Here is a 20,010-nt window from a genome sequence, read left to right as displayed (position 1 = left end):
AAACACTCCTTGCGCCAAAACTAAAAAACTCTGGGATTCCATGAACACATTAATCCAATCAGCACAACCATACCCTCATTAATCTGAAGAAATGAAGCCTCTAGAGTGTATACTTTGGCTGCAAGGACAGAAGTTCCATATTTTTTTAACCAGATTCCTGCGATGCCCCACACTCTAGCCTGCGAGGTCCCGCCTCTAGCAGACGCAATACACACTCATGTAAAAGTCAGAAACGGAGCGAAGAACTAGTGAAACATAATCAGTGATTATAAAAAAAGTACAATAGATATGAAGAAGCAGTTTTTTTCATAAAATAGTTAAGACTTGTGTGAACATTTGAGAGTTGAAATGGTGTCTGTAGCTGAAAGATTTGCGAAGCTGAAAAATCTGAAAGTTGAAGAAGTTGAAGAGGATTTAAACACGATCTCCATAGGAAAACCATTAGACGAAATATTCATGATTACTGATTTATATAAATTCAAGCTTAAGAGGTAGAAAGCTGAACATACATAGCCCTCAAGCCAGAAAGGAGCTGAATATTTTAATATTTGAACGGTTTAAATAGCTGAAAATGGGAAGCAGTTGAAAGGTGGCACGGAAGAAATAGAATAAGAATAAGTTGAAATAAAGATTAGAAGAACAATACTTGGAATGCTTAAAGCATTCCAACTAATTATCAACCAACAAAACGTAATCTCCAGTGAAACTTTTAACGGCGTATTTAAATAATAACACATGCAGGAAAAAAAGGAAAGGGGGAGAGAGGAGGAACCAGCAGCATCTCTCCTCCCTCTCTGTCCGGCAGGAAGTCCTAACTTCTCCGGGAGCGACTTTAACGTCAGTTAGTTAGTCGCAGCCGGCGGTCGAACCCGCAACCCGCCGCCGGTGACTTGACCCGCGGTCGGTCGGTCGGTCGGTTACCTCCCGCTCCTCCACCCACCACTCGGATTTAAAATGCACGGACACCCGACGACGCCGACGCGGGAGCCGTTACTTCCGTCCCGCTCGCAGCGAGTCGCCCGCTGAGCGTCATGGCCAACGTCCAGGTGGCCGTCCGCGTGCGCCCGCTCAGCGCGAGGTAGGTCCTGACGTCACGGCTCCGTCCAGCTAACGCTACCGATCATCAAACCTGATTTAAAACGGACATTTTTTTCCGGTGTTTCAACTTAACGGTGGCTGCCTAATTTGCGTCAGACGTGTTTACAGCAACGGGACTTTGGCAGTAATGACAGCAACGTGCGACATATTCTGTTTTTTTTAAATTTTGTTTTAGTACCAACGTACTTTGCTGAACCGTTAGTTAACGTTAGCTAGCCGGTTACCTAGCTGAAGCTCCCGTGGTGGATCCTGACCCCTGACCTCTGTGGATGTCACTTGTGGGGTCTGTATGATGAAGCTGTACTGCAGCCAATTATCTGCACACAAAAGCCATAAGAAAAAGGCTTCATTTAAATGAGCTTATTTACACTTTAAAGACCCTGCATTTATTGGAAAACTTTACCCCCCATTTTATAGTGCTGTGAAATGTGCTGTTTAAGTAGCAGAATAACACATGGCGCTGGTAAAGTGACTTGGATCAGCTGGGCAGCCCTGAACAAAATAAATAAATTGCTACAGCATACGGGTTGTAGTCCATATAAAGCAGACTAACTTAGTGCATTGAATTCAATTAAACTACTGCAGCATGTTTTGCAAGGCTGCTTATATGACAATGCCATCACAAAGCATTATTCAGGCTACGAGGTGCTGAACAATGATTCTTTCAACCAGTCTTCCTGGTATTTTGCATAACAAAAGCATTTCTTATAAATAATCTACACTGTCATGCAAATCTCTGCATCCTAGATTCCAATGCTGCTGGTCTCCCTTCCCTCCTCTCTCCTCTGAAGGATGGATTTCCTTACGCGTGTGTTTGAATCAGGGCCTGCTGGCAGAGAGAACCCTACCACTCACACTGGTTCAGCTACATTTCTCCCAGAAGTGTATTGCTTTTTTGTTTTTTAGGATTTCCCCCCCCCCCAAGGAGCCTCTCGCCTGTGCAAACAAACACGTCTAATACTTCTGGCCTGAGATTGAAGGTTGGTGGTTTTGGCGGCCGGGTCGCTGCTTGGGGTCGGCGAAACGAGATGATTTCAACACGAACGAGGAGCCTCCGTACCACAGGCACCGAGCGCCGCCATCGCCGCTCCTGGAGGCCGTAGTGCTCTGGTTACATGTTGGGATTGCCTCCAGTTTTGCGTGCGTTGCATCAGAGGTGCTCGGTCCAGCTGCTGGAGCACACGTGGCTGAGTTGACCTTGTTTTATATATACACACACACACACACACACACACACACACAAAAGCAGCACGCTCTCAAGTTTTCTGGTAACAGCCGCCGTCATTAATTCTCTTGAAGGCCGGAGATTTTTTTTCACAAAGACTCATTGTGTCGACTGTTGTGACAGCTTCAAGTCAAGTGGTCTAAATTTATCTGACCACCCTCTCAATTGCGTCTTCTGCGTCGGCCAAAATATTTGAAAACCTGTTTCAAATCGTAACTGCACGCTGTCGAATCCAAAGTGAAACCTTTTGTTGAATCTGTGTGTGTGTGTGTGTGCGTGTGTGTGTGTGATGGCGTCCCCTTCTTTGTGTCTCAATGTTTTCTCCGTCTTCACCCTTCCACATGGGGATGTTGGCAGAGTTGACTGAAGCGACGGTTGTCTTGTTGCCCACAGGGAGCGGGCGGAGGAAGGAAGGCTCGCCGTCCAGGTGGAAGACAAGCTGGTCAGGGTCAGAAACGTGAAGGTGAGGATGACTGCGTGTCTTCGATCAGCCCACTCCTGCTTATTGTTATGGTTATTATCTATGTTGAGCTCACACAAAGACACAAAGAGATCCCTTTGGCCAACACATGCACGGTGGCAAACTGAACCACAATGTAAACAGCAACACAACTACAGAATACCTATTGTTTTGGGGTTAAATTAAAGTTTTTCCCAGGGCCTCAGGTGTTATTAACAGTAGTTTTATTTGAAAGAAAGTGGTGTGAAAAGAGGTTTTGTAGTGTATTTTGGCTGAAAAGAGTATTTTCTGTTTTTTCTTTTTTTTTCTTATTAGTTTAGGTGTTCAAGCACACATTGGGAATCTTTATTATGCCAGTTAAACATTCTTGTAAGATGATACTTTCTCCAAATTACCAACCTGCTACGCCAGATGGCCGAGTTGCCTGATTGGTCGAGCAGCACAAAGCTACATATTCCTTTTCTTTTGGTTGGTTTTGGTTTTGGCGTGATTCAGCCTTGTGTGTTTGGAAGACACTACAAGTTGTGGATCCAAAAGCCTGGTTGCGGATCGTACATCAAAGTGTCCATTCTCTAATGAGAACCAGTGAAGCCAACCTAGAAAACCTGAAGATAAGGTCAGTCGACGACTCGACTGAGAGCTTTTGTTTACGTTTGCGAGTCCCGATGTGTAGAGCGAGAGGGGGAGGAGAGACTCTGTTACAAATGATGTGACAGAGACGGAGCACATGTGGCCTCCCTCCGCCACGGGAAAGGATCAAGGCCCTTGCAGGGGCTCATGGGAGTTTTGTGGGAAGGATTATTTATGGAAAGTGGGGCCGTTATGGAAAAACAGGAAAGATAAAAAGGAGTTTTTAAAAAAAAAAACGGGAATAAACGTGAAGCTAAGTACCAAACCGCAAGTAATATGAGCTATAAAGAGCTACTGAACTTGATTAAAAAGTGTGAAACGCTAAAACGATTTCAGGTCTTTACAAGCGGTTGGAGCTGAGAGTTTTCGTTGATGTTGCTCCTGCGTAATCTTTTACAACACACGGCCATAGTCACATTTCAAATGTCAAGCAAACCAATGGTGGGAACACAACGGATGGCCGGTGCTCAGTGTTGCTTGGTGCTGCGTTCAGGTGAAGAAAAGGCTGTTTGCATGATGGTTGGATTCATCGTTTTTCAGTTTTAGTTCATTGACTGGCTGCTTGGTTTTGAGGTACAACCCGTTCCTCTGCCATCTCCTTGGCAGGAATCTGCCCCTGAAGTGTACTCGAGCATTGAACCTTTCTCAATTCAAACGATGCTGCGGCAGCCCGGCGGCATCTCGCAGTGGTTTTTAAACTGCACCGGAATCACACAAAATGTGAAAAACACACACACACGCGCACACACACACACACACAAACAGGGAAGTGTTGCTTCCAGATTATCGGTTTCTTTCCTTTTTGAAAAACATGTTCCAGGAGCAGCGAGTTTCAATGCCACTACAATACATCTTGTTCTTCTGGTAAAGCTTCACAAACGTGTTTTCTTTTACTCAGAGTGAATTCCTCTATATGCAAATAGACGGGAGGTGAGTTTAAGGTAAAGTGGATGCACATGAATATATTCATATGTCCCGAATGGAGGACGCGGTGCTCCGTTCTGTTTTTCCAGTGGAACTGTTGACTGTGACGTGGTTCCTCATCCTCATCTCAGGATTCACTGCGAGTAAGCAGAACGGTGTTTACTGTTAATGCAGTGAGGCGACTGGAGAACCCCAGGAGGAGTGATTGCGTTTTTAATGAATGGAAACCACTTGCTTGCAATTTCACCCCATAGCGGTTCGATGAGCAAAAGCTGTAGCAGCTGTCGTCTTGGTTGTTTTCATCGTCGTCGAGATTTACTGAGTCAAATTGTTTAAAAAAAACAAAAACTTTTGGTCATGACTTTCAAGTAAAGAGTAATTTCATTGCAAAACTGAAACGATGTGATGTGCTTTTCCTCACCTGTCAGGAAGAGGTGTGTTAGATGTCTGAGAATGTCTTTGGTAGAGGACAGCTGCTGTCTGTCTTATGCTTTGATATGCAGCCTGAAATGTCTTCGTTCAGTCCTTGAAGAAAAAGTGTTTTATTTATTGTCCTGGACAAGTTAAGTCATTCCGCTGCATTTGTTATGTTGGAAATGTTACATTTCATTGGATGATTTGAAATAACATTTAAAAATAAAATAATCCCTTGTGCTTTCCTCCCTGAAGCCGGATGGACGTGCCGATGGTGCTGCAGATTCCAGGGAGAAGCTTCTGGAGTTTTGCTTCGACTACTGCTACTGGTCGGTGGACCCCGCGGACCCCCACTACGCCTCGCAGGAGGAGGTACTGCCTTAAAGCCCCACGCAAGCAGGATTCCAATGATGTGGTTCACTCCATGAACCATGACAAAATCCATGTGTGTGTGTCTGTGTGTGTGTGTGTGTGGGGGGGGTAAAAAGCTCTTGTCTCCGTGCCATGTTACATGCCCCCGTGTGTGTGCGTGCCAAACAAGGCCTTCGGCTAAAAGTGTACCGAGGAAACGTCCGCAGGAAACGCGCGTGTGTGTGTTTGTACACAGATGGCCACTCAGGGGGGATATGATATCACCTCCATCTGTTACCCAGAAGCCTCTTTGCCTCAGACTTGGCATGGACCCGGCTCACTTTTCATGTCGCAGCTTTGATTGGACGATTAGATGTCTTGGCGCCGCTTGATTTGAGGGTGTCGCTGGAACCCGAGAAGAGCTCCGGATCAAGGGGAAGTTGTCCCCGGGTCCGTGACGGGGAAATCTGTCATTCATATAGAGCCCTTGTTATTCATTGTTCAATACAATAACTGGTGTAACCGTCCCTCTGCCTCTCCTCTGCTCAGAGACGCCTTTGTGACGGCGGCCCACACGCCGCTCAGAGCAACGGACAACACAGCGCGTTCTTCTTCTCAATCCTCTCTTTTGCTGCCGTCGGCTTTCCTCAGCATAATTGTGTCCAGTCACAGGCGCCCCGGTCGCCACAAGACGTTCCTCTGTTGAGCCGGGCCGTGGGCGAAAGGACACCGCCGAAGGACGCGGGCCGTAAATCCGACCTCCTTTTTATTTCTTTTTTTCCTGCGGCAGAATGCGAAGACAAAAGAACGTCGCAGAAGACCACGTCAGCCGTTAACGGATCACATCTGTTGCCACATCAGTAGTTCATTTGAATGCGGCGTCTCTCTGATGGCTCTGAAGACACAGTCTAGATGTGGTTGGAGCGCAGGGGCAGGTGGACACTATGATAACTCTTTTACCAGACCAACAGCACTTGCTAACAGCTTCAGTCTAACTGGCGTGTTGAGGAGGCAGATTTGTATCCACAAGCGTCCTTTTTACAGCAATGTTGGGACTGGATGATTTCATTTCCCACACCGTGGAGGCTTCTCATTTCCCGTAGTGTCACTACATTTAGACACTCGTTCTCGAGTGAGGGTTCCATTTTTTCCCTCTTCTATCTAAGCACATGTATTTTTACCACATTAATGAGCCGGCACTGGTTTTTCTCATAGTTTATCATCCAAATATTTTTTTTTTTTTCGGACCAGGAAGAGGGACGCCGCGGTCCCCATGAGACCAAAGACAATCTGAGCCAATGGGGATGAGATGTAGGGAGTTTGCTTTTCCAGTGCAGGCCTAACCCAACGCCCCCCAGATCAGGACGTGGCCACGCATCACTGATAGTTCACACTAGTGAACACTAGTGAGGCTCTCCGTCCTCACACAGCAAAGAGAGAAGCCCCATGTTGGGGGGCAGACGCGGTTGCCTTCTTGATGCTGGACCCTTCCCATGAAAAAAAAAAACTAGCTTTGTTTGCGATGCTCAGTTTTTAAGGTGAGAAAGCGCTGCAGTGAGAGGGGACGGGTTCTGCCAGCTGAGCAAGTCATTTGGAAGAGAAATGTAACCCTTAATAGGAGCCAGCTGTTTGCCTAAAGGCGTCCTTTGTTTTGGGGGCTAGATATTTAGCTAATAAATTGTCTGCCCGCCCCCCCTCACTATTTAATAACACAAACCCCTCTGCTGGTGTATTGCGTCTGACAGCAGGACGCACGGCGGAGTGAAGCGAAAAGGCAGCAGAGGATTGAGGCGGGGGAAAGGCAAGAGAAACCGATTAGGCTCCAGGAGATCGTGCAAATGTGAATTCCTCGGGTGGAGGAGAAGGGGAAAGGGGATCGGCTGTGCCCCCCCCCCCTCCAACGCACAGCTGCCCCGCAAAGTAATTTTTCACAGTTAAATCTCCAGCGCAAAGACGTCACTGCTGAGGATTTATCACGGAGCACAATGTTTTGTTTTTTTTTTCCTTCGGCTGGCTGGAGTAACCCCCCCTCCTCCTCCCCCTCCTCCCGCTCTGCGATTGAGAGAGATGTGAATGTGCTCTCAGTGTTTCTGGGTCTGTGTGTCAGTGGTGCGGCAGACAGGGGAGAGAATAGCCTCTCTGTGCATGAGGAGAATCCTGCAAACACACATGTGCATCTGACCCCCCCCCTCCACCGCACCCCAGCACAGTCCAGTGGGCTGGTTTGAATACAAACAGGTCGGCGAACATGCAGCCTACACAAGGTCTCCCCCATGTGGAGACAGGAAGAGCACCTCACACATACATGTCCGAGTTTGGATGCCAACGTTGGATCTTTAGCTGACTGAAGCCTCTTAACTCTTGTTAACTCTTGTCTTTTGTGTCTTTAAAAATCACGTGTTTGATCCACTGTCCAGCCCCCGGTTGGTGCACCCATGGGTGTGGTTACTTAAATCACACACGACAGAATACTGCCCCACTTTACACCCCCCCCCCCCCCTCCTATGGGACCACTGCATCCTATGTACATCACACACATGCAGTCTCCAGTCTGCAGCGCTGTGCTTTGGCCCCTTTAACCACTATTGGGGGAGGAGCAGCACACGCCTCAATAGCCCCCCCCCCACCCACTCGAGTGGCAAAAACGAACTAAAACGAATACTCATACATGACCAGAGGTCTCTCTCCTTCCCGATTTCTCTCCTTCCCGATGTTTCTCTTGTTTCCCCGAGTAATGAAGAGCACCCCCCCCCCCCTCCCCCTCCCATACTAATTTGACCTACAAACTCTGTCACAAACGAGAGCATTGTTTGAACCCCTCAACTTCCTCTCCGTCTCTTCCCCCTGCACATGATCTGTGTCACCGCCGCCACACTTTTCTCCCCGTTTCACTTCTGATTCATCACAGATTTTTAGCAGGAATTCAGGAGAAAGTTGACCAGTTCCTTTCCCGGTGTGTCCAAAGCCCGGAGCCCAGCTGTTTGTGTGACCCGGTTGGGGAGCGTGGGACGGGCTTCTCCTGCAGCTGTCCACTGAGGAGAGGGAGGGAAACCATCTTCTAGGAGTTGAATGTTTTGTCGGATAACCTATCGAGGAGAAAGTTGCGTCTCCCTTTGCACTTGGGTCTCTAATGCCGTCCCGAGCTGAGCAGCTAGCGTCTTTACATGTGGAGAAGTGCTTCGCTGTGCCTGCCTGGCCTCTCGCCATCACCCCTGACGACGTGTTCCACACACAAATGCTCCTCCGGGGTTTAGAGTACAGCCGGCCACATAAAACCAGGCCAGCAATTGGTAATTTCCAGCCAGTGATTACAGCACTTGCATCGCTAAAGAGCCGTTACACCATTACTTACTTACTTACTTACTTACTTACTACATACTTACTTATTACTTGTTTTTTTTTCATGCTGTCCTTCTCGTTCAACATTGCCGCTCGTTTTCAACATTCCTCACCCACTGCGTTGCCTTTCTCTCCTCCTTTTTTCTGCGTTACCAGACCAAGACTTAAGCTGCCACTTTGGTGGGTGAAAATGTGTTTCCCAAACCAGTTTTTATTACCCTGCAGATCTCTGGCATGAAACCCGGCTGAAGACCTCATTTTCCTCAGAGGGCTGCTCCAATTTAGTTACTTTCCTTTTGAAATCTGTTTTAGATTAGACTACGTAATCTTATAAAATATATTGCGTCATCTGTGTTCAAGTAACCGCTGTATTTAATAGTGTCTGCCGTGTATAACGTGTGTATATATATTCTTTATCTCTATATCTGACTATTAATGGGTGACACTGGTGTGCTGTGTTTGCAAATATTATCCATCCAAATATCTTCCTGGATTAAAATGTATTTAATTATAATGATAAAAACTTGGATGTATGGTGGAGACTGGAGAAAGTGGGTGACCTGTGCCAAAGGTCATGTTTGAATCCTAACCTGTATGTCGTGCAACTTCTCCTGAATCCGCCCATCCCTTCTAACACTAAAGCCTTTTTATTCTTCTTTCCTTTCTCTCTGTTTTGACCGGACGAGTTTGAACTCAATAACATGTACAAGAATGAAATCTATATTCTGCTCTTCCTCTTTCATTGTTAACGTGTTTGTTCATACTTTTCTTTTTTCTCCGAGGATGAAGCCAACTCTGAGGCTTTCGTCTTTGTTGTGGATTGGGTTTCCTCTAAAGGGCTCCAGCAGGGAGACGCGCGCGCACACACACACACACACACGCACACACGTGCAGCGGCGTGCTGATGAGGACGCCTTCCTGTTGTAATGTTGGTGTTTATTCCGTCCCCGGTGTGTTTTGAGTCGACCAACCAGCCAGTCTCTTTATCACCGGGCGCTTTTTCTGCTGCTTTCATTTGATCCTGGAGTACATTTCCATTCCCACAATGCAATGCTGCCTCCCACCTCAACTGCTTTGTTTGTCTAAAAATACCTCCCAATGCAGGGAAACACTGAGTTGTGGCAGAAGGCCTCCATGTCCATTTAACACCATTGCGAACTGGTGATGTGTTTTGGTGTGATGTCCAACGACAAGATTGTTTTGATTTTGGCCGACATGATCGTACCGATTCACCTGCAGTTTTTTGTTCCCTTTTGCTTCCTATTGTTTTTATCTGATTTTCGATCAAACCAAAACAGCAGTAACAGGAAAAGAAAAGCGATAAAAGATGTTCAAGTTCAGAGTCGAAGTGAAGTTCCTGCTCTTTGTGCCAAGCCTGCAGGGACCCTCAGCCTCGTCTTGGCCCCCAAAGAGTGAATTTAAGAGAGTCTATTAAAGAGGGTCTATTTGAACAAGAGCTGTATTGATTCTCCGTCTTTGAGGGCGGACAGGTTGTCGGCTTGGTTTTGAATAGTAGGATGAGCACAAGGCGGAGGCGGCGCTGCTTTTTGTCCTCGTGTTTAAGCCTCCATTCAGCCGGGAGGCAGGGGGCGGCTCTAGGTGGTCTGCACCCCAGGGGGGCCGCACACTTTGTCACAGCACTATTTATGGGGTCAAAGTTACGTCACGGTTTATATGTTCTCTTTACCCGGGAAAATTGTGGGCTAAGCTTGGTTGTCTAAATTACAGGTTTTCTCTGCCCAGGCTTATAAACAGTGTAGTGATGACGTTTTGGTCACAAAAGCTTATTTTTCAGCTGGGGAAATAAATGTAATGCTCTTTATTGTCATTGTTTTTATCACTTCACTTCACTTTGTCACTTTCAGCAATAAAATACCTGTTTGTTTGATAAAGCAAGCTGAATAATGCTGGTTGGTCTCTGGCAAATTTTAATTGTGCATTTTTTTGCTACTTTCATTTTCATTCACAAAAAAATGAATCGATACAACTTGAAAGTATTTAAAGATTTATCTGGTTATTTTCGGTTCTCGTTTTGCAGTGTATTCCTACGTGGGAGGGATGCTGGGCGTCCTCCCCGCTGTGCCTGTCCGCTGGTTTCTAAGCTCACGGAGTGAGGCAGCGCTGTTAGCAGCTCCACGCGGCGCCTGGCTTGGATACGCAGTAGTAGTTTAAAATGAGAAGCGTGTTCGATGTGCTGCAGCCAACAGCTTTGTTCTGTATTCATTGATCTGTATAGTTGTCTTTGGGTAAATAGCTGAGTGTATTCTTTGTCAGGAGGCTCAACAAACGTTTTCCCCTGAGACATAACTGCATCTTAAGACACTCAATTCAAAATGACTTTGTTTCTTTTGCATCTTATGGCTGCAATCCTATTTCTCCACCTGGTGTGTGATGGAGTAAAAGTAATTTAAGTTATTCTTGAATATATTTAGTTTTTGGAATGTTGTTGGATAGAACGAGACATTTGAGGACGTCCTCTTGGACTCTGGGAAATTGTTAAGGCCATTATTTGGATATTTAACAGACCAGACACCCAATGGATTGAGCGTAAAAGTAATTGCATATTAATTAATAATTGAAATGATAGTTGGTCAGCAGACTCAAGTCTCTGTGAAAGCCTTGGGTGGTTTCCTCCCTGCTTTATGCTTTATGCTTCATCGCTGGTGGTGCAATAAGACGTTGTTCTCTGTGTGAGCTTCACTCCACTCAGTCAGTGTTTAATATTTTCCTTTACTCTGAGAAATCTCAACACACACACACGTATTCCCACACGCCTCAGAACAACCACGTGACCATTGGATCTTTTTCACATTGCGGGCGGGTGGGACGGGGCAGTGGACCCCTCACTGATCCCCCAGGTGTGTTATGGTTCTGGGGGAGAATGTGCTGTGTCTCAGGTCTCAGAGCTTTGGGGTTTCCTGAGGGGCCACACATCCCTCTTCTGATGAAGCTCCATCTTCATGTTACTCTAACCAGTAACACATCCGTCTGTAACAATTCCTCTATTAGGCCAATTACTAAACATGATAATATACGAATGTGAGGCCACTAAATTGTAATAACCTGCCCAGACACTTGGGATAAAATCTCCAGCTAACTCAAGCACATTCACATTGACGTGGAAACTGGAATGTTGATGAATTCGCACCGTCCTTGTTAAATGAATACATAAATCGTCTGCAGAAAGTCCTTTTGAAAAAATATATCAGGAAACCACAGTGTAGCATTGTAGCTAACCGCACAACGTTGGTTTACGTTTGACAGACATTATTATTGTGTGCAATTTAAGCATTAACAGGTTTCTTTCTTTCTGAATTATCTCAAAATGCTCCTTAATTTCCGTCAGATTCCTCGATTGCTTGATAAAATGATCAATGGCTGCGGCTCTGCATGCACGCACACATACACAAAGTACCGATGACCTAAAAACACCTGCTCATCATTCACAATGTGTCAGGGGCAGCGAGGTGTTTAATTAATGCTCAGTTCTTATCACTAGACTGACTGCCGATGAAGCATATGAAGATAAGTCTGCCGATTTTGCCCCTGTGACGATACCATGGGGGGGGAGAAACGGTTGGCTGACACTTTTACACAGAAACTAGCTTTTTGTGGAGCTGTGAAAGAGAATTGTGTCCATATTCCTCCCCTGGCACCAGTGGAACCGGTTTCTAGACATGGCACACTGGTGCCAAATACAGAGCAGGAACGATTAGTCAACATCAGCCAAAAAGATGGATTCATCATCTTTTTAACCAGTTTACTGAACTGAAGATTACAATTGCTGTTGAGGTAGGAATTTGGCGCAGGACGTAATCTCCAGACCCAGGAATACAGTCGGAGAAGGAAAACAAAAGGCCTCTGTTGATTGTTTTTGGTGGGACTCTCCCTGATCGCACCTCACCACCCTGTTTTTTTCCCCAACGTTTATTTTCCTGACCCAGTCACACTTTTTTTTCTTCTTCTCCCTCGCATTTGATTCTCTCTCTCTCTCTCTCACACACACATGCATTCTGCAGGGTTGTTTACCCAGAGCACTTCCGATCTCCCTGCTCTGTACCCAAGCACCTCAGCAGGATGCAGCGCTGCCTCCCCGCCGCTGTTCTATCGTTAAAGTAGTTCTGCACTCATGTAAAAACAAAATCAAGGCCATCGGATTACACTGTATGCGCAGCGCGCACGTCTTCTAATAAAACTTTCCATTCTAATTAAAAAGGCTTCTATTCACATGGTTATTTGAAGTCCCGAATCAGCGCTCTTAATTAATCATTGAGACGTTTTTTAACTCCACCCAGTTATTAATGCCTACATCAGTGTTTCTTTGTGTACGTGTGATTGAGGGGGTGTGTTTGTTAACGCTTCCTCAGGTGTTCCAGGACCTGGGTGTGTCGGTGCTGTCCGGCGCCTCAGAGGGCTACAACGTGTGTCTGTTTGCGTACGGACAAACGGGATCGGGAAAGACATACACCATGATGGGGACGCCGGTGAGGAGGACGCTGAAATCACTGCATGGCGTTGTGTACTTGATCCCCGGGCACATGCGACGTCTTAACCCTGAATTATTCTGCGCTTACAATGAGCTGCATTCTCATGTTTTTTTTCTTCTGGGTGATGTCAGGACTCCACCGGCTTGACCCCTCGGATTTGTCAGGTACGTCGGGGGATTGTACGACTCAATTTGGAGAACCCCCCCCCCCCATGACCCGAGTGTTTAAGCATCCTTTGTGGGAAGTAATTTGCCTTTATCCTCTCCTTGCAGGGTCTCTTCCGGCCTGAGGACACTGTTCCTGATGAGCAAAGCTCGAGCAGAGTGGAGATCAGGTATTGTGTTTATAACTGCCCGATTCTGGGTCCCCCCTCGCCCCCCCCCCTCATCATTGACATATGAACTGTGCGTGGCACGATAGCAGTGTGTGTTGTCTTGTGACCTTGCAGCTTCCTGGAGATCTATAACGAGCGGGTGCGAGACCTGCTCAGAGGAGGAGAGCCGAAGAAGAGGGCCGGCCTGAGAGTTCGAGAACACCCGGAGAAAGGACCCTATGTCCAAGGTCGGTGCTCCGCTACCTTCCTGCAGCAAAGACACGCCCGAGTCTGAACTTCCAAGTTCCAGAGGCATCCGTTGGGGTGGATAAGATGCCGATTCTCTTTTTATTAACGTTACTTGTTCCTATGCACATCCGCCTCAGTGTTTTCCCCAGGTTTACAGCTCTTTGTTGTGCGTGTGTGTACGTTTGTGTGTGCACACTCTGGCGTGTGCAATGCAGAGAGCGGAGGAGGGTATTAAACGTAAACCATAATAAAAATGCAATTCAACTAAATAAACTTCACCTTCGCGGGGGGGCACCAATGGTTGGGAAAATGTTATGTGTGGATCCTCCATAGACATTTAAAAAACCCTGTGCAGAAAATGTAGTGCGCGTAAGTAGAACTTTTAATCAAATTATAATTCCAATTTAATAATCAAACGTGACCCCGCAGTTCAAGTCGTAATCAGACAAAATGATGAGCTCAAAAATCACCAGATCATTTCTGCTTTTTGTCTTTTTCTGTCCGTCTTGCTTATTAATCATTAATTACAAGTGCTCATTTCCCTACGAAGATAATTTTCCAGATTCAATCTTAAAATCAGGTCATATCTGTTCATGGTCCACTCGCTGTCTATCTCACACATTCAGGGTCACCTGCATATTTAAAATGAACGGTAATCTTTGTGCCTTCTTTGTCTTTGTCAAGCTTCCAATGAGCAATGTTTAAAACGTAAGCAAACAATCACCCAAAGCACTTTTGCACACAACCTATAACATGCTGCTTGGCTTTTTGTCGAGCTCTGAAAGAGAACCGTGTCTATATTCCTCCACTGGCACCAGTGGACGTGGTTTCTAGACATGGCACACTGGTGCCAAATATAGATTGCAATGTGATGAGAGTTAAATCTTCTTTTCTCAACACTCTCATACACCCCATGTAGTCAAATGATGGACTTCTTCTACAGTATTTGAAGTAACGTCATGTAAGTTCAGTTTATAAGACGCCGTGGTCCGGGAGTTCTCTTGGTAGAGATTGTTGATCCGGTTCAGTCTGTGGTCTCTGCTCCAAACCGAGACTCCTCTTTTAGCTTGTCCTACTTACTCTCTCTTTCCCCTTTTCTCCCCTCCCTCCGCCCCCCAGCTCTTTCCTTCTCCCCCTCTCATCCGCCCGCGTCACTGTGATTTAAAGCCCCACATCCACTCATTGTCAGTATCTGGAGAAGTCCCAGTGGACCAGAGGAAGTGAAGTCATTTCCTCTAAGGTTCCAAGGAGAACGCTCCAGCTCTCCCAAAGAGCGCTTCAGATGCCTGCAGCAATGTTAGGACGAGGAATGACTAACCACATGGTGCAGCACCTCCTGCTAATCTGTTAAACAGCTTCTTAAAATACACCACACCTCCAAGTCGAGCATTGTAGCAGTTTTTTTTTCAACGTTGAGACACGTCGTCTCTTTTCCTGTTTTTGTCCCTCACATTTCGTCTTTAAAAGAAGTGAATTTTGCCTCTAGGTCTTTCCCATGTGTGCTGTGGTGTTAACAGTTTAAGGCCATTATCAGTCTACGTTTCACAGATCCATCTCGCTGCACATTATGTGCACAAAAAGTGTCAGATAGCCAATGTTTTATTTATTTTACCATTGGGAGCATATTCCTCTGGCAGCCATACGAAGGCATGACCTTTAAAATCACATATCACATATAAGAGTCTGGAGAATTTCATCTTTCAAATTTCCAACACTTTTGTATAATGTGCATCTCGATGCTTAACCGTGTAGCTGCACTCGTTTTACAGTTTTCCATCACAAATTCCTCCTCGGTGTTGCAGTGAATTCACCGATTTTGAGGTTGATATAAAACACAACCACTATTGGTTTATGTGCTTCAGACTTGTCCCAGCACGTGGTGTCGGACTGCAAGCAGGCCATGGACCTTTTGGAGCAAGGCATCGCCAACCGAATCACCGCGGCAACTCACAACCACGATGCCAGCAGCAGATCGCACGCCATCTTCACCATCCAGTACACGCAGGTCAGCATCTCTTCCGGCGCTCCAACCAGCCAATCAGTCGCTCTGCTAGTGATCACTGTCTCGCGTTTGACAACTATTGGTCATAAGCAGTTTATTATTGTCAGTATCTATTTTCAGGTGCTTTGTTTGTCAGTACTTGCAGTTTTCCCGTCTGATTCCTCTTTTCTTTTCTCCAAAGGCAATCCTAGAAAATAACCATCCCTCCGAAACTGTCAGCAAGATAAACCTGGTGGACTTGGCTGGAAGGTGAATGGATATTTACTTCTGTTGTGTGTGTGTGTTTGAGACAGTCATTGACTAAACTGCCCCCTAGTGGACTTTGGCTCATGCCCTCTTGGATTTCAAATAATGTTCAATTCCACACTTTTTTTTTTTGTATTTGATAGTCTCTGTTTTTAATGAATGCGCGGGACATGAACCTCACATTGCTTTCACGTTGTGTCTGACAGCGAGCGAGCCGACCCGCACTACTGCAGGGACAGACTGACGGAGGGCTCCAACATCAACAAGTCGCTCGTCACTTTGGGCATCGTCATATCCGCTCTTGGTAAACTAAGACCGCGCGGAGCAATGAAATCTAGCCGCGATACCTGTCGACCTTGCACACTTCCTCGCAGCATTCCCGTCTCTCCTGAAAAATCCATCAACCTGTGTACTCGCCGATGCCTCCACAGCACAGAACTCCCAGATGTCCAGCAGCTGTCAGAGTATCAACAGCATGGCCTCTGAGGGCGACGGCAGCACGGTGGGCAGCCACAGCAGCTCCCTGTCAGGAGGAGGAGGAGGAGGAGGAGGAGGGAGGAGGCACTGCTTCATCCCCTACAGAGACTCGGTGCTAACCTGGCTGCTGAAAGACAGCCTGGGCGGCAACTCTAAGACCATCATGATTGCCAGTAAGTGAAGCAGATGTCAGCATTGTGAAAGGTGCATGGCTGGGATTTTGGTCTGTTTTGCCTTCATTAAGGCAAGGCAAGTTTATTTGTATAGCGCTTTTCATACACAAGGCAGACTCAAAGTGCTTCACATCATAACATTTCATACAATAAAGTGAAAATAAAATGCAGGAATTAAAAGACAATTAAAAACAGCAAATAAAATTATAAATTAAAATCTTATTTAAATTGTTTAATTAAAGGCAGAGGTTAAAATTGCAATGTAGGTAAAATTTAGCAGAAGGCAAAGCTGAATATAAAAGTTTTCAGTCTTGTTTTAAACGTGGTCAGAGTTGGGGCAAGTCTTAAATCTTCAGGAAGTTTATTCCAGCTGTTTGTTGCGTAGTAACTAAATGATGCTTTCCCATGATTTGTATTTACTCTGTATTAACAGTAAATACAAATTTTTACAAACACAAATTTTTACTCTGTATTAACTATAAATTGCCTGTTTATCTTTTAAAGCTTTAACCGAACACTTGTTTAATATCTATATCAAGCCCTAAAGGCAAGCATGGAAAAAAAGGAATCATTTATCGTGAAGAAACAAAATGCTGTTGTCTGCAAGGTCTGTTTTTGTATGTAATCTAATACCTGGCTTTCTTGGGGAAATAGTTTCCAGTAATGTAAAACCACTGGCACGGCCCTTTTTTTAAATCTCCCTCATGATTTTCTGTGTGTGTGTTTGTGTCGTAGCCGTCTCGCCCTCCTCTAGCAGCTACAACGAGACCCTCAGCACGCTGCGCTATGCCGGCCATGCCAAAAACATCATCAACAAGCCCCGGGTTAACGAGGTCAGTGGTTGTTGTGGAGACAGATGCAAAGACTTTAACGTTTGATCCCAACGTTTTTAGTGGGTTCATGTGAGCTTTCTATTTGCGTGCAGGATGCCAGCGTTCGGCTGATCCGGGAACTGAGAGAAGAGATTGACAGGCTGAAGAGCATGCTGCTCAGCTTTGAAATGGTACGGGCACCTTTTTTCATCACAGCCCCTGCGGGGTTCCCTTTCTTGTGTCTCTGTGACATCTTTAATCCCCCGGATGGTAAAGATGGATTGACGGCGTTGTAACGCATGTCACATTTTAGCTTTTGCTCAGTATGTTGACTGTTGAATGTTTTTGATTGACAGCAGCGTAATCTCAGTCCATCCCTGAGCGATGAGAGGGATGGAAATCTTTCTGATATTGTGCATCAGAACGAACTCAAGGTAACACGGCGTGGACACACACACACACACACACACTCTCACCCCGTGATGACTACTAGCTATGACCTCTTTGACGCCCTGTTGATTGATGCGTCATCTAAAAAAACGCATGAATGACAAAGCTTTTTTGGCAGGTCTTAAATTTTAAGCTCTTGTTAGGCAACAAGGTATTTGAAAAGGTAGAAATATGTGCAGATATATTTGTAGATGTCCATGAAATGGACTTAAAGATCAGTTGGCGCAAAGTACGTAAAATACAAATTTCAATAGATTTTATGATTATTACCTTCTAATTGTCTCTAATTGTCTTCTGACATCTTTCTTTTTAGAAAAGCGATCTTCTCAGTGAGGGATGCCGATGTAAATGCGAATGCAAATGTTGTACTGCGCTCCATAAACAGGAATCCACTCACCTCCTCACCCGTGTCACCGTGAATGGAAGCAGATTAATATCACAAGAATCTGGACACATCTGTATTTCTTGCCACACTGTAGTTTTTTTCTTCAGACTTTACAGTTAGAATTGGAAAATAATCGTTTGTAGTTGGAATAGCAGCAGAGCGCATTTATTGCCTTCCTTCATCGTCCTCATCCACCTCTCCTGCTCAGGTGGAGCAGCTGACGAAGGACTGGTCGGAGAGCTGGAGAGACAAGAAGGAGCTGCTGGAACAGTACGGCGTGGACGTCAACCGAGACCGGGCCGGGTTCCTCATCAACTCCCTCCGACCGCACCTGGTCGCTCTCGATGGAGATGTTCTCAGCACCGGAGTCGTCTTCTATCACCTCAGGGTATGGGTTTTCGAGGAAATCTTGTATGTTTCGTATTTCTTTTTTAATTGTTTGCTTTTTTAGTGTGATTTTTGGAATACTCATTTGAGTATTGAAATGATCATCATCACTGTTGTAGTAGCTGGTGTTGTGTATGTTCTTTCGCTGTGTGTCTTCTTCTTTGTGCATTTCTTTTCATTCCCACTGACACGTCACTCATTTGAACAACACGGTGCAAACTCTTACATACTGACATTCTTTACATTTGCTCTTCTTTCCTTCAACTCTCAAGTTACTGATGCGTCATCTGTCCTGACTAAACCATTTTAATCTCCTTTTTTCCTCTAGATTCTTCCCCCTTCCTCCTTCTCCCACTATTTCTCTTTGTTCTGCTAGAAAACCTCCTGGGAAAAGGTGCGTTTCTACTTTCTTTTCTCTCTACCCTCCAACTGTCCTGTCGATCTCCCGTCTCCGTACGTGTTTGTCTTCGGCGTTGCATAAAGCTCTGCTGGATGAGAGGCTCTTAGCTCTGCGGCTAGGACTCGAGGGAGCTTAAGCTGTCCTGATTCTGACAATGACAAGCATACCCTCAAGCCTGACAATTAGTGTTTGCTCCACGCGAAGAGCCGAGGCCACCTGGGAACACATGTGGTCTTGACACCGCATAAGAAAGCCTATAATCCCATTAGATAAGACTTCAAAGTCAACAAATTAAGTTTTCACTGTCGGCTAAGTTTGTGATTAAAAGGGACAATGGTTGTCATAGGATCATTGTGTAAAATCATTGTGTATCATTATATCCACTATTGCTTGCTCTTTTTCAGCACAACCGGCTAATATCCAGATTACACCAGTTTTTCTTTTTTTATGTTTTTGTTTATATTGATTTTAAATATAACTGCCATGTTTACACAATGCCTCTTTCTAACAGGAAGGACTCACCCACATAGGACCTCAGGATCCGTTTGAAAAACCACAAATAGGTATTTATTTATTCATTGATCTCCATGTTTCCTCATCCAGCTGCAACCGCATACGATTTTTTTCTTTACTGTTTGCACCTTAAATAAGTGGAAATTCTCAAGACATCTTGCGCCCTGCACTGTCCCAGAGTAGAAAGTCTGCAAACCGGCAGCTTCTTAGACAAAACACACATAAAACATGGCGGAATATATGCACAGTGTGGTACTGCACGTTGAATACATTCAAAAGAAGAGTATCTGAACAGCTTTCTGACTCGCTATGTGCGGCTGTGTTTCTTCTGCATGGTGTTCCTAGTTGTGCCGGGCGGCGCCAGTTGTGTGGTTGAAAACAAGGGAGGTGTGGTAACGCTCAGACCGCTGCCGGGCTGCGCCTGCTCGCTCAACGACCGGGAGGTCACTGAACCCTGCAGACTGGCTCAAGGTCAGCGTACGTCCTGAACCCACCAGTTGGTTCATGTTGTCTGGTTCCCGCCGCGTTTTGTAGTCAAACCGAACAGGCTGTTTTTGAATAGTGTTTTGATGGCCATGCTGCTTGATTCATTAAGGTTTATGAGCCGTAACATTTCAATTATCCATTAGTACTTGTTCTTGCATTGTTAAGACACTGAGAACATCTTCATCTTTT

General features: G+C 45.6%; 1 protein-coding gene across 2 annotated transcripts in view; it reads left to right on the top strand.

Moving 5' to 3' along the window:
• Positions 1-735: 735 nt before the first annotated feature.
• Positions 736-20,010, top strand: part of stard9 (StAR-related lipid transfer (START) domain containing 9) — a 34,207-nt gene continuing 14,932 nt past the window's right edge. The window contains exons 1-17 of one of the 2 annotated variants that reach the window (XM_078089661.1): positions 736-1,078; positions 2,717-2,786; positions 5,007-5,123; positions 12,809-12,925; positions 13,060-13,092; positions 13,201-13,262; positions 13,377-13,489; positions 15,353-15,495; positions 15,674-15,741; positions 15,945-16,042; positions 16,170-16,388; positions 17,124-17,221; positions 17,314-17,391; positions 17,560-17,634; positions 18,244-18,423; positions 19,334-19,385; positions 19,681-19,806. In XM_078089661.1, coding sequence (XP_077945787.1) covers positions 1,032-1,078; positions 2,717-2,786; positions 5,007-5,123; positions 12,809-12,925; positions 13,060-13,092; positions 13,201-13,262; positions 13,377-13,489; positions 15,353-15,495; positions 15,674-15,741; positions 15,945-16,042; positions 16,170-16,388; positions 17,124-17,221; positions 17,314-17,391; positions 17,560-17,634; positions 18,244-18,423; positions 19,334-19,385; positions 19,681-19,806 — 1,696 coding nt within the window. In that variant the 5' untranslated portion in view covers positions 736-1,031. Of the gene's footprint in view, positions 1,079-2,716; positions 2,787-5,006; positions 5,124-12,808; positions 12,926-13,059; positions 13,093-13,200; positions 13,263-13,376; positions 13,490-15,352; positions 15,496-15,673; positions 15,742-15,944; positions 16,043-16,169; positions 16,389-17,123; positions 17,222-17,313; positions 17,392-17,556; positions 17,635-18,243; positions 18,424-19,333; positions 19,386-19,680; positions 19,807-20,010 lie in introns of both variants that reach the window. The other variant, XM_040199661.2, reaches the window with a different exon arrangement.

The sequence above is a fragment of the Gasterosteus aculeatus genome, chromosome 15 (assembly GCF_964276395.1).
Source record: "Gasterosteus aculeatus chromosome 15, fGasAcu3.hap1.1, whole genome shotgun sequence".
NCBI lineage: Eukaryota > Metazoa > Chordata > Actinopteri > Perciformes > Gasterosteidae > Gasterosteus > Gasterosteus aculeatus.
The sequence above is the reverse complement of the archived record's forward strand: the minus strand, read 5'-3'. Positions and strand labels throughout refer to the sequence as shown.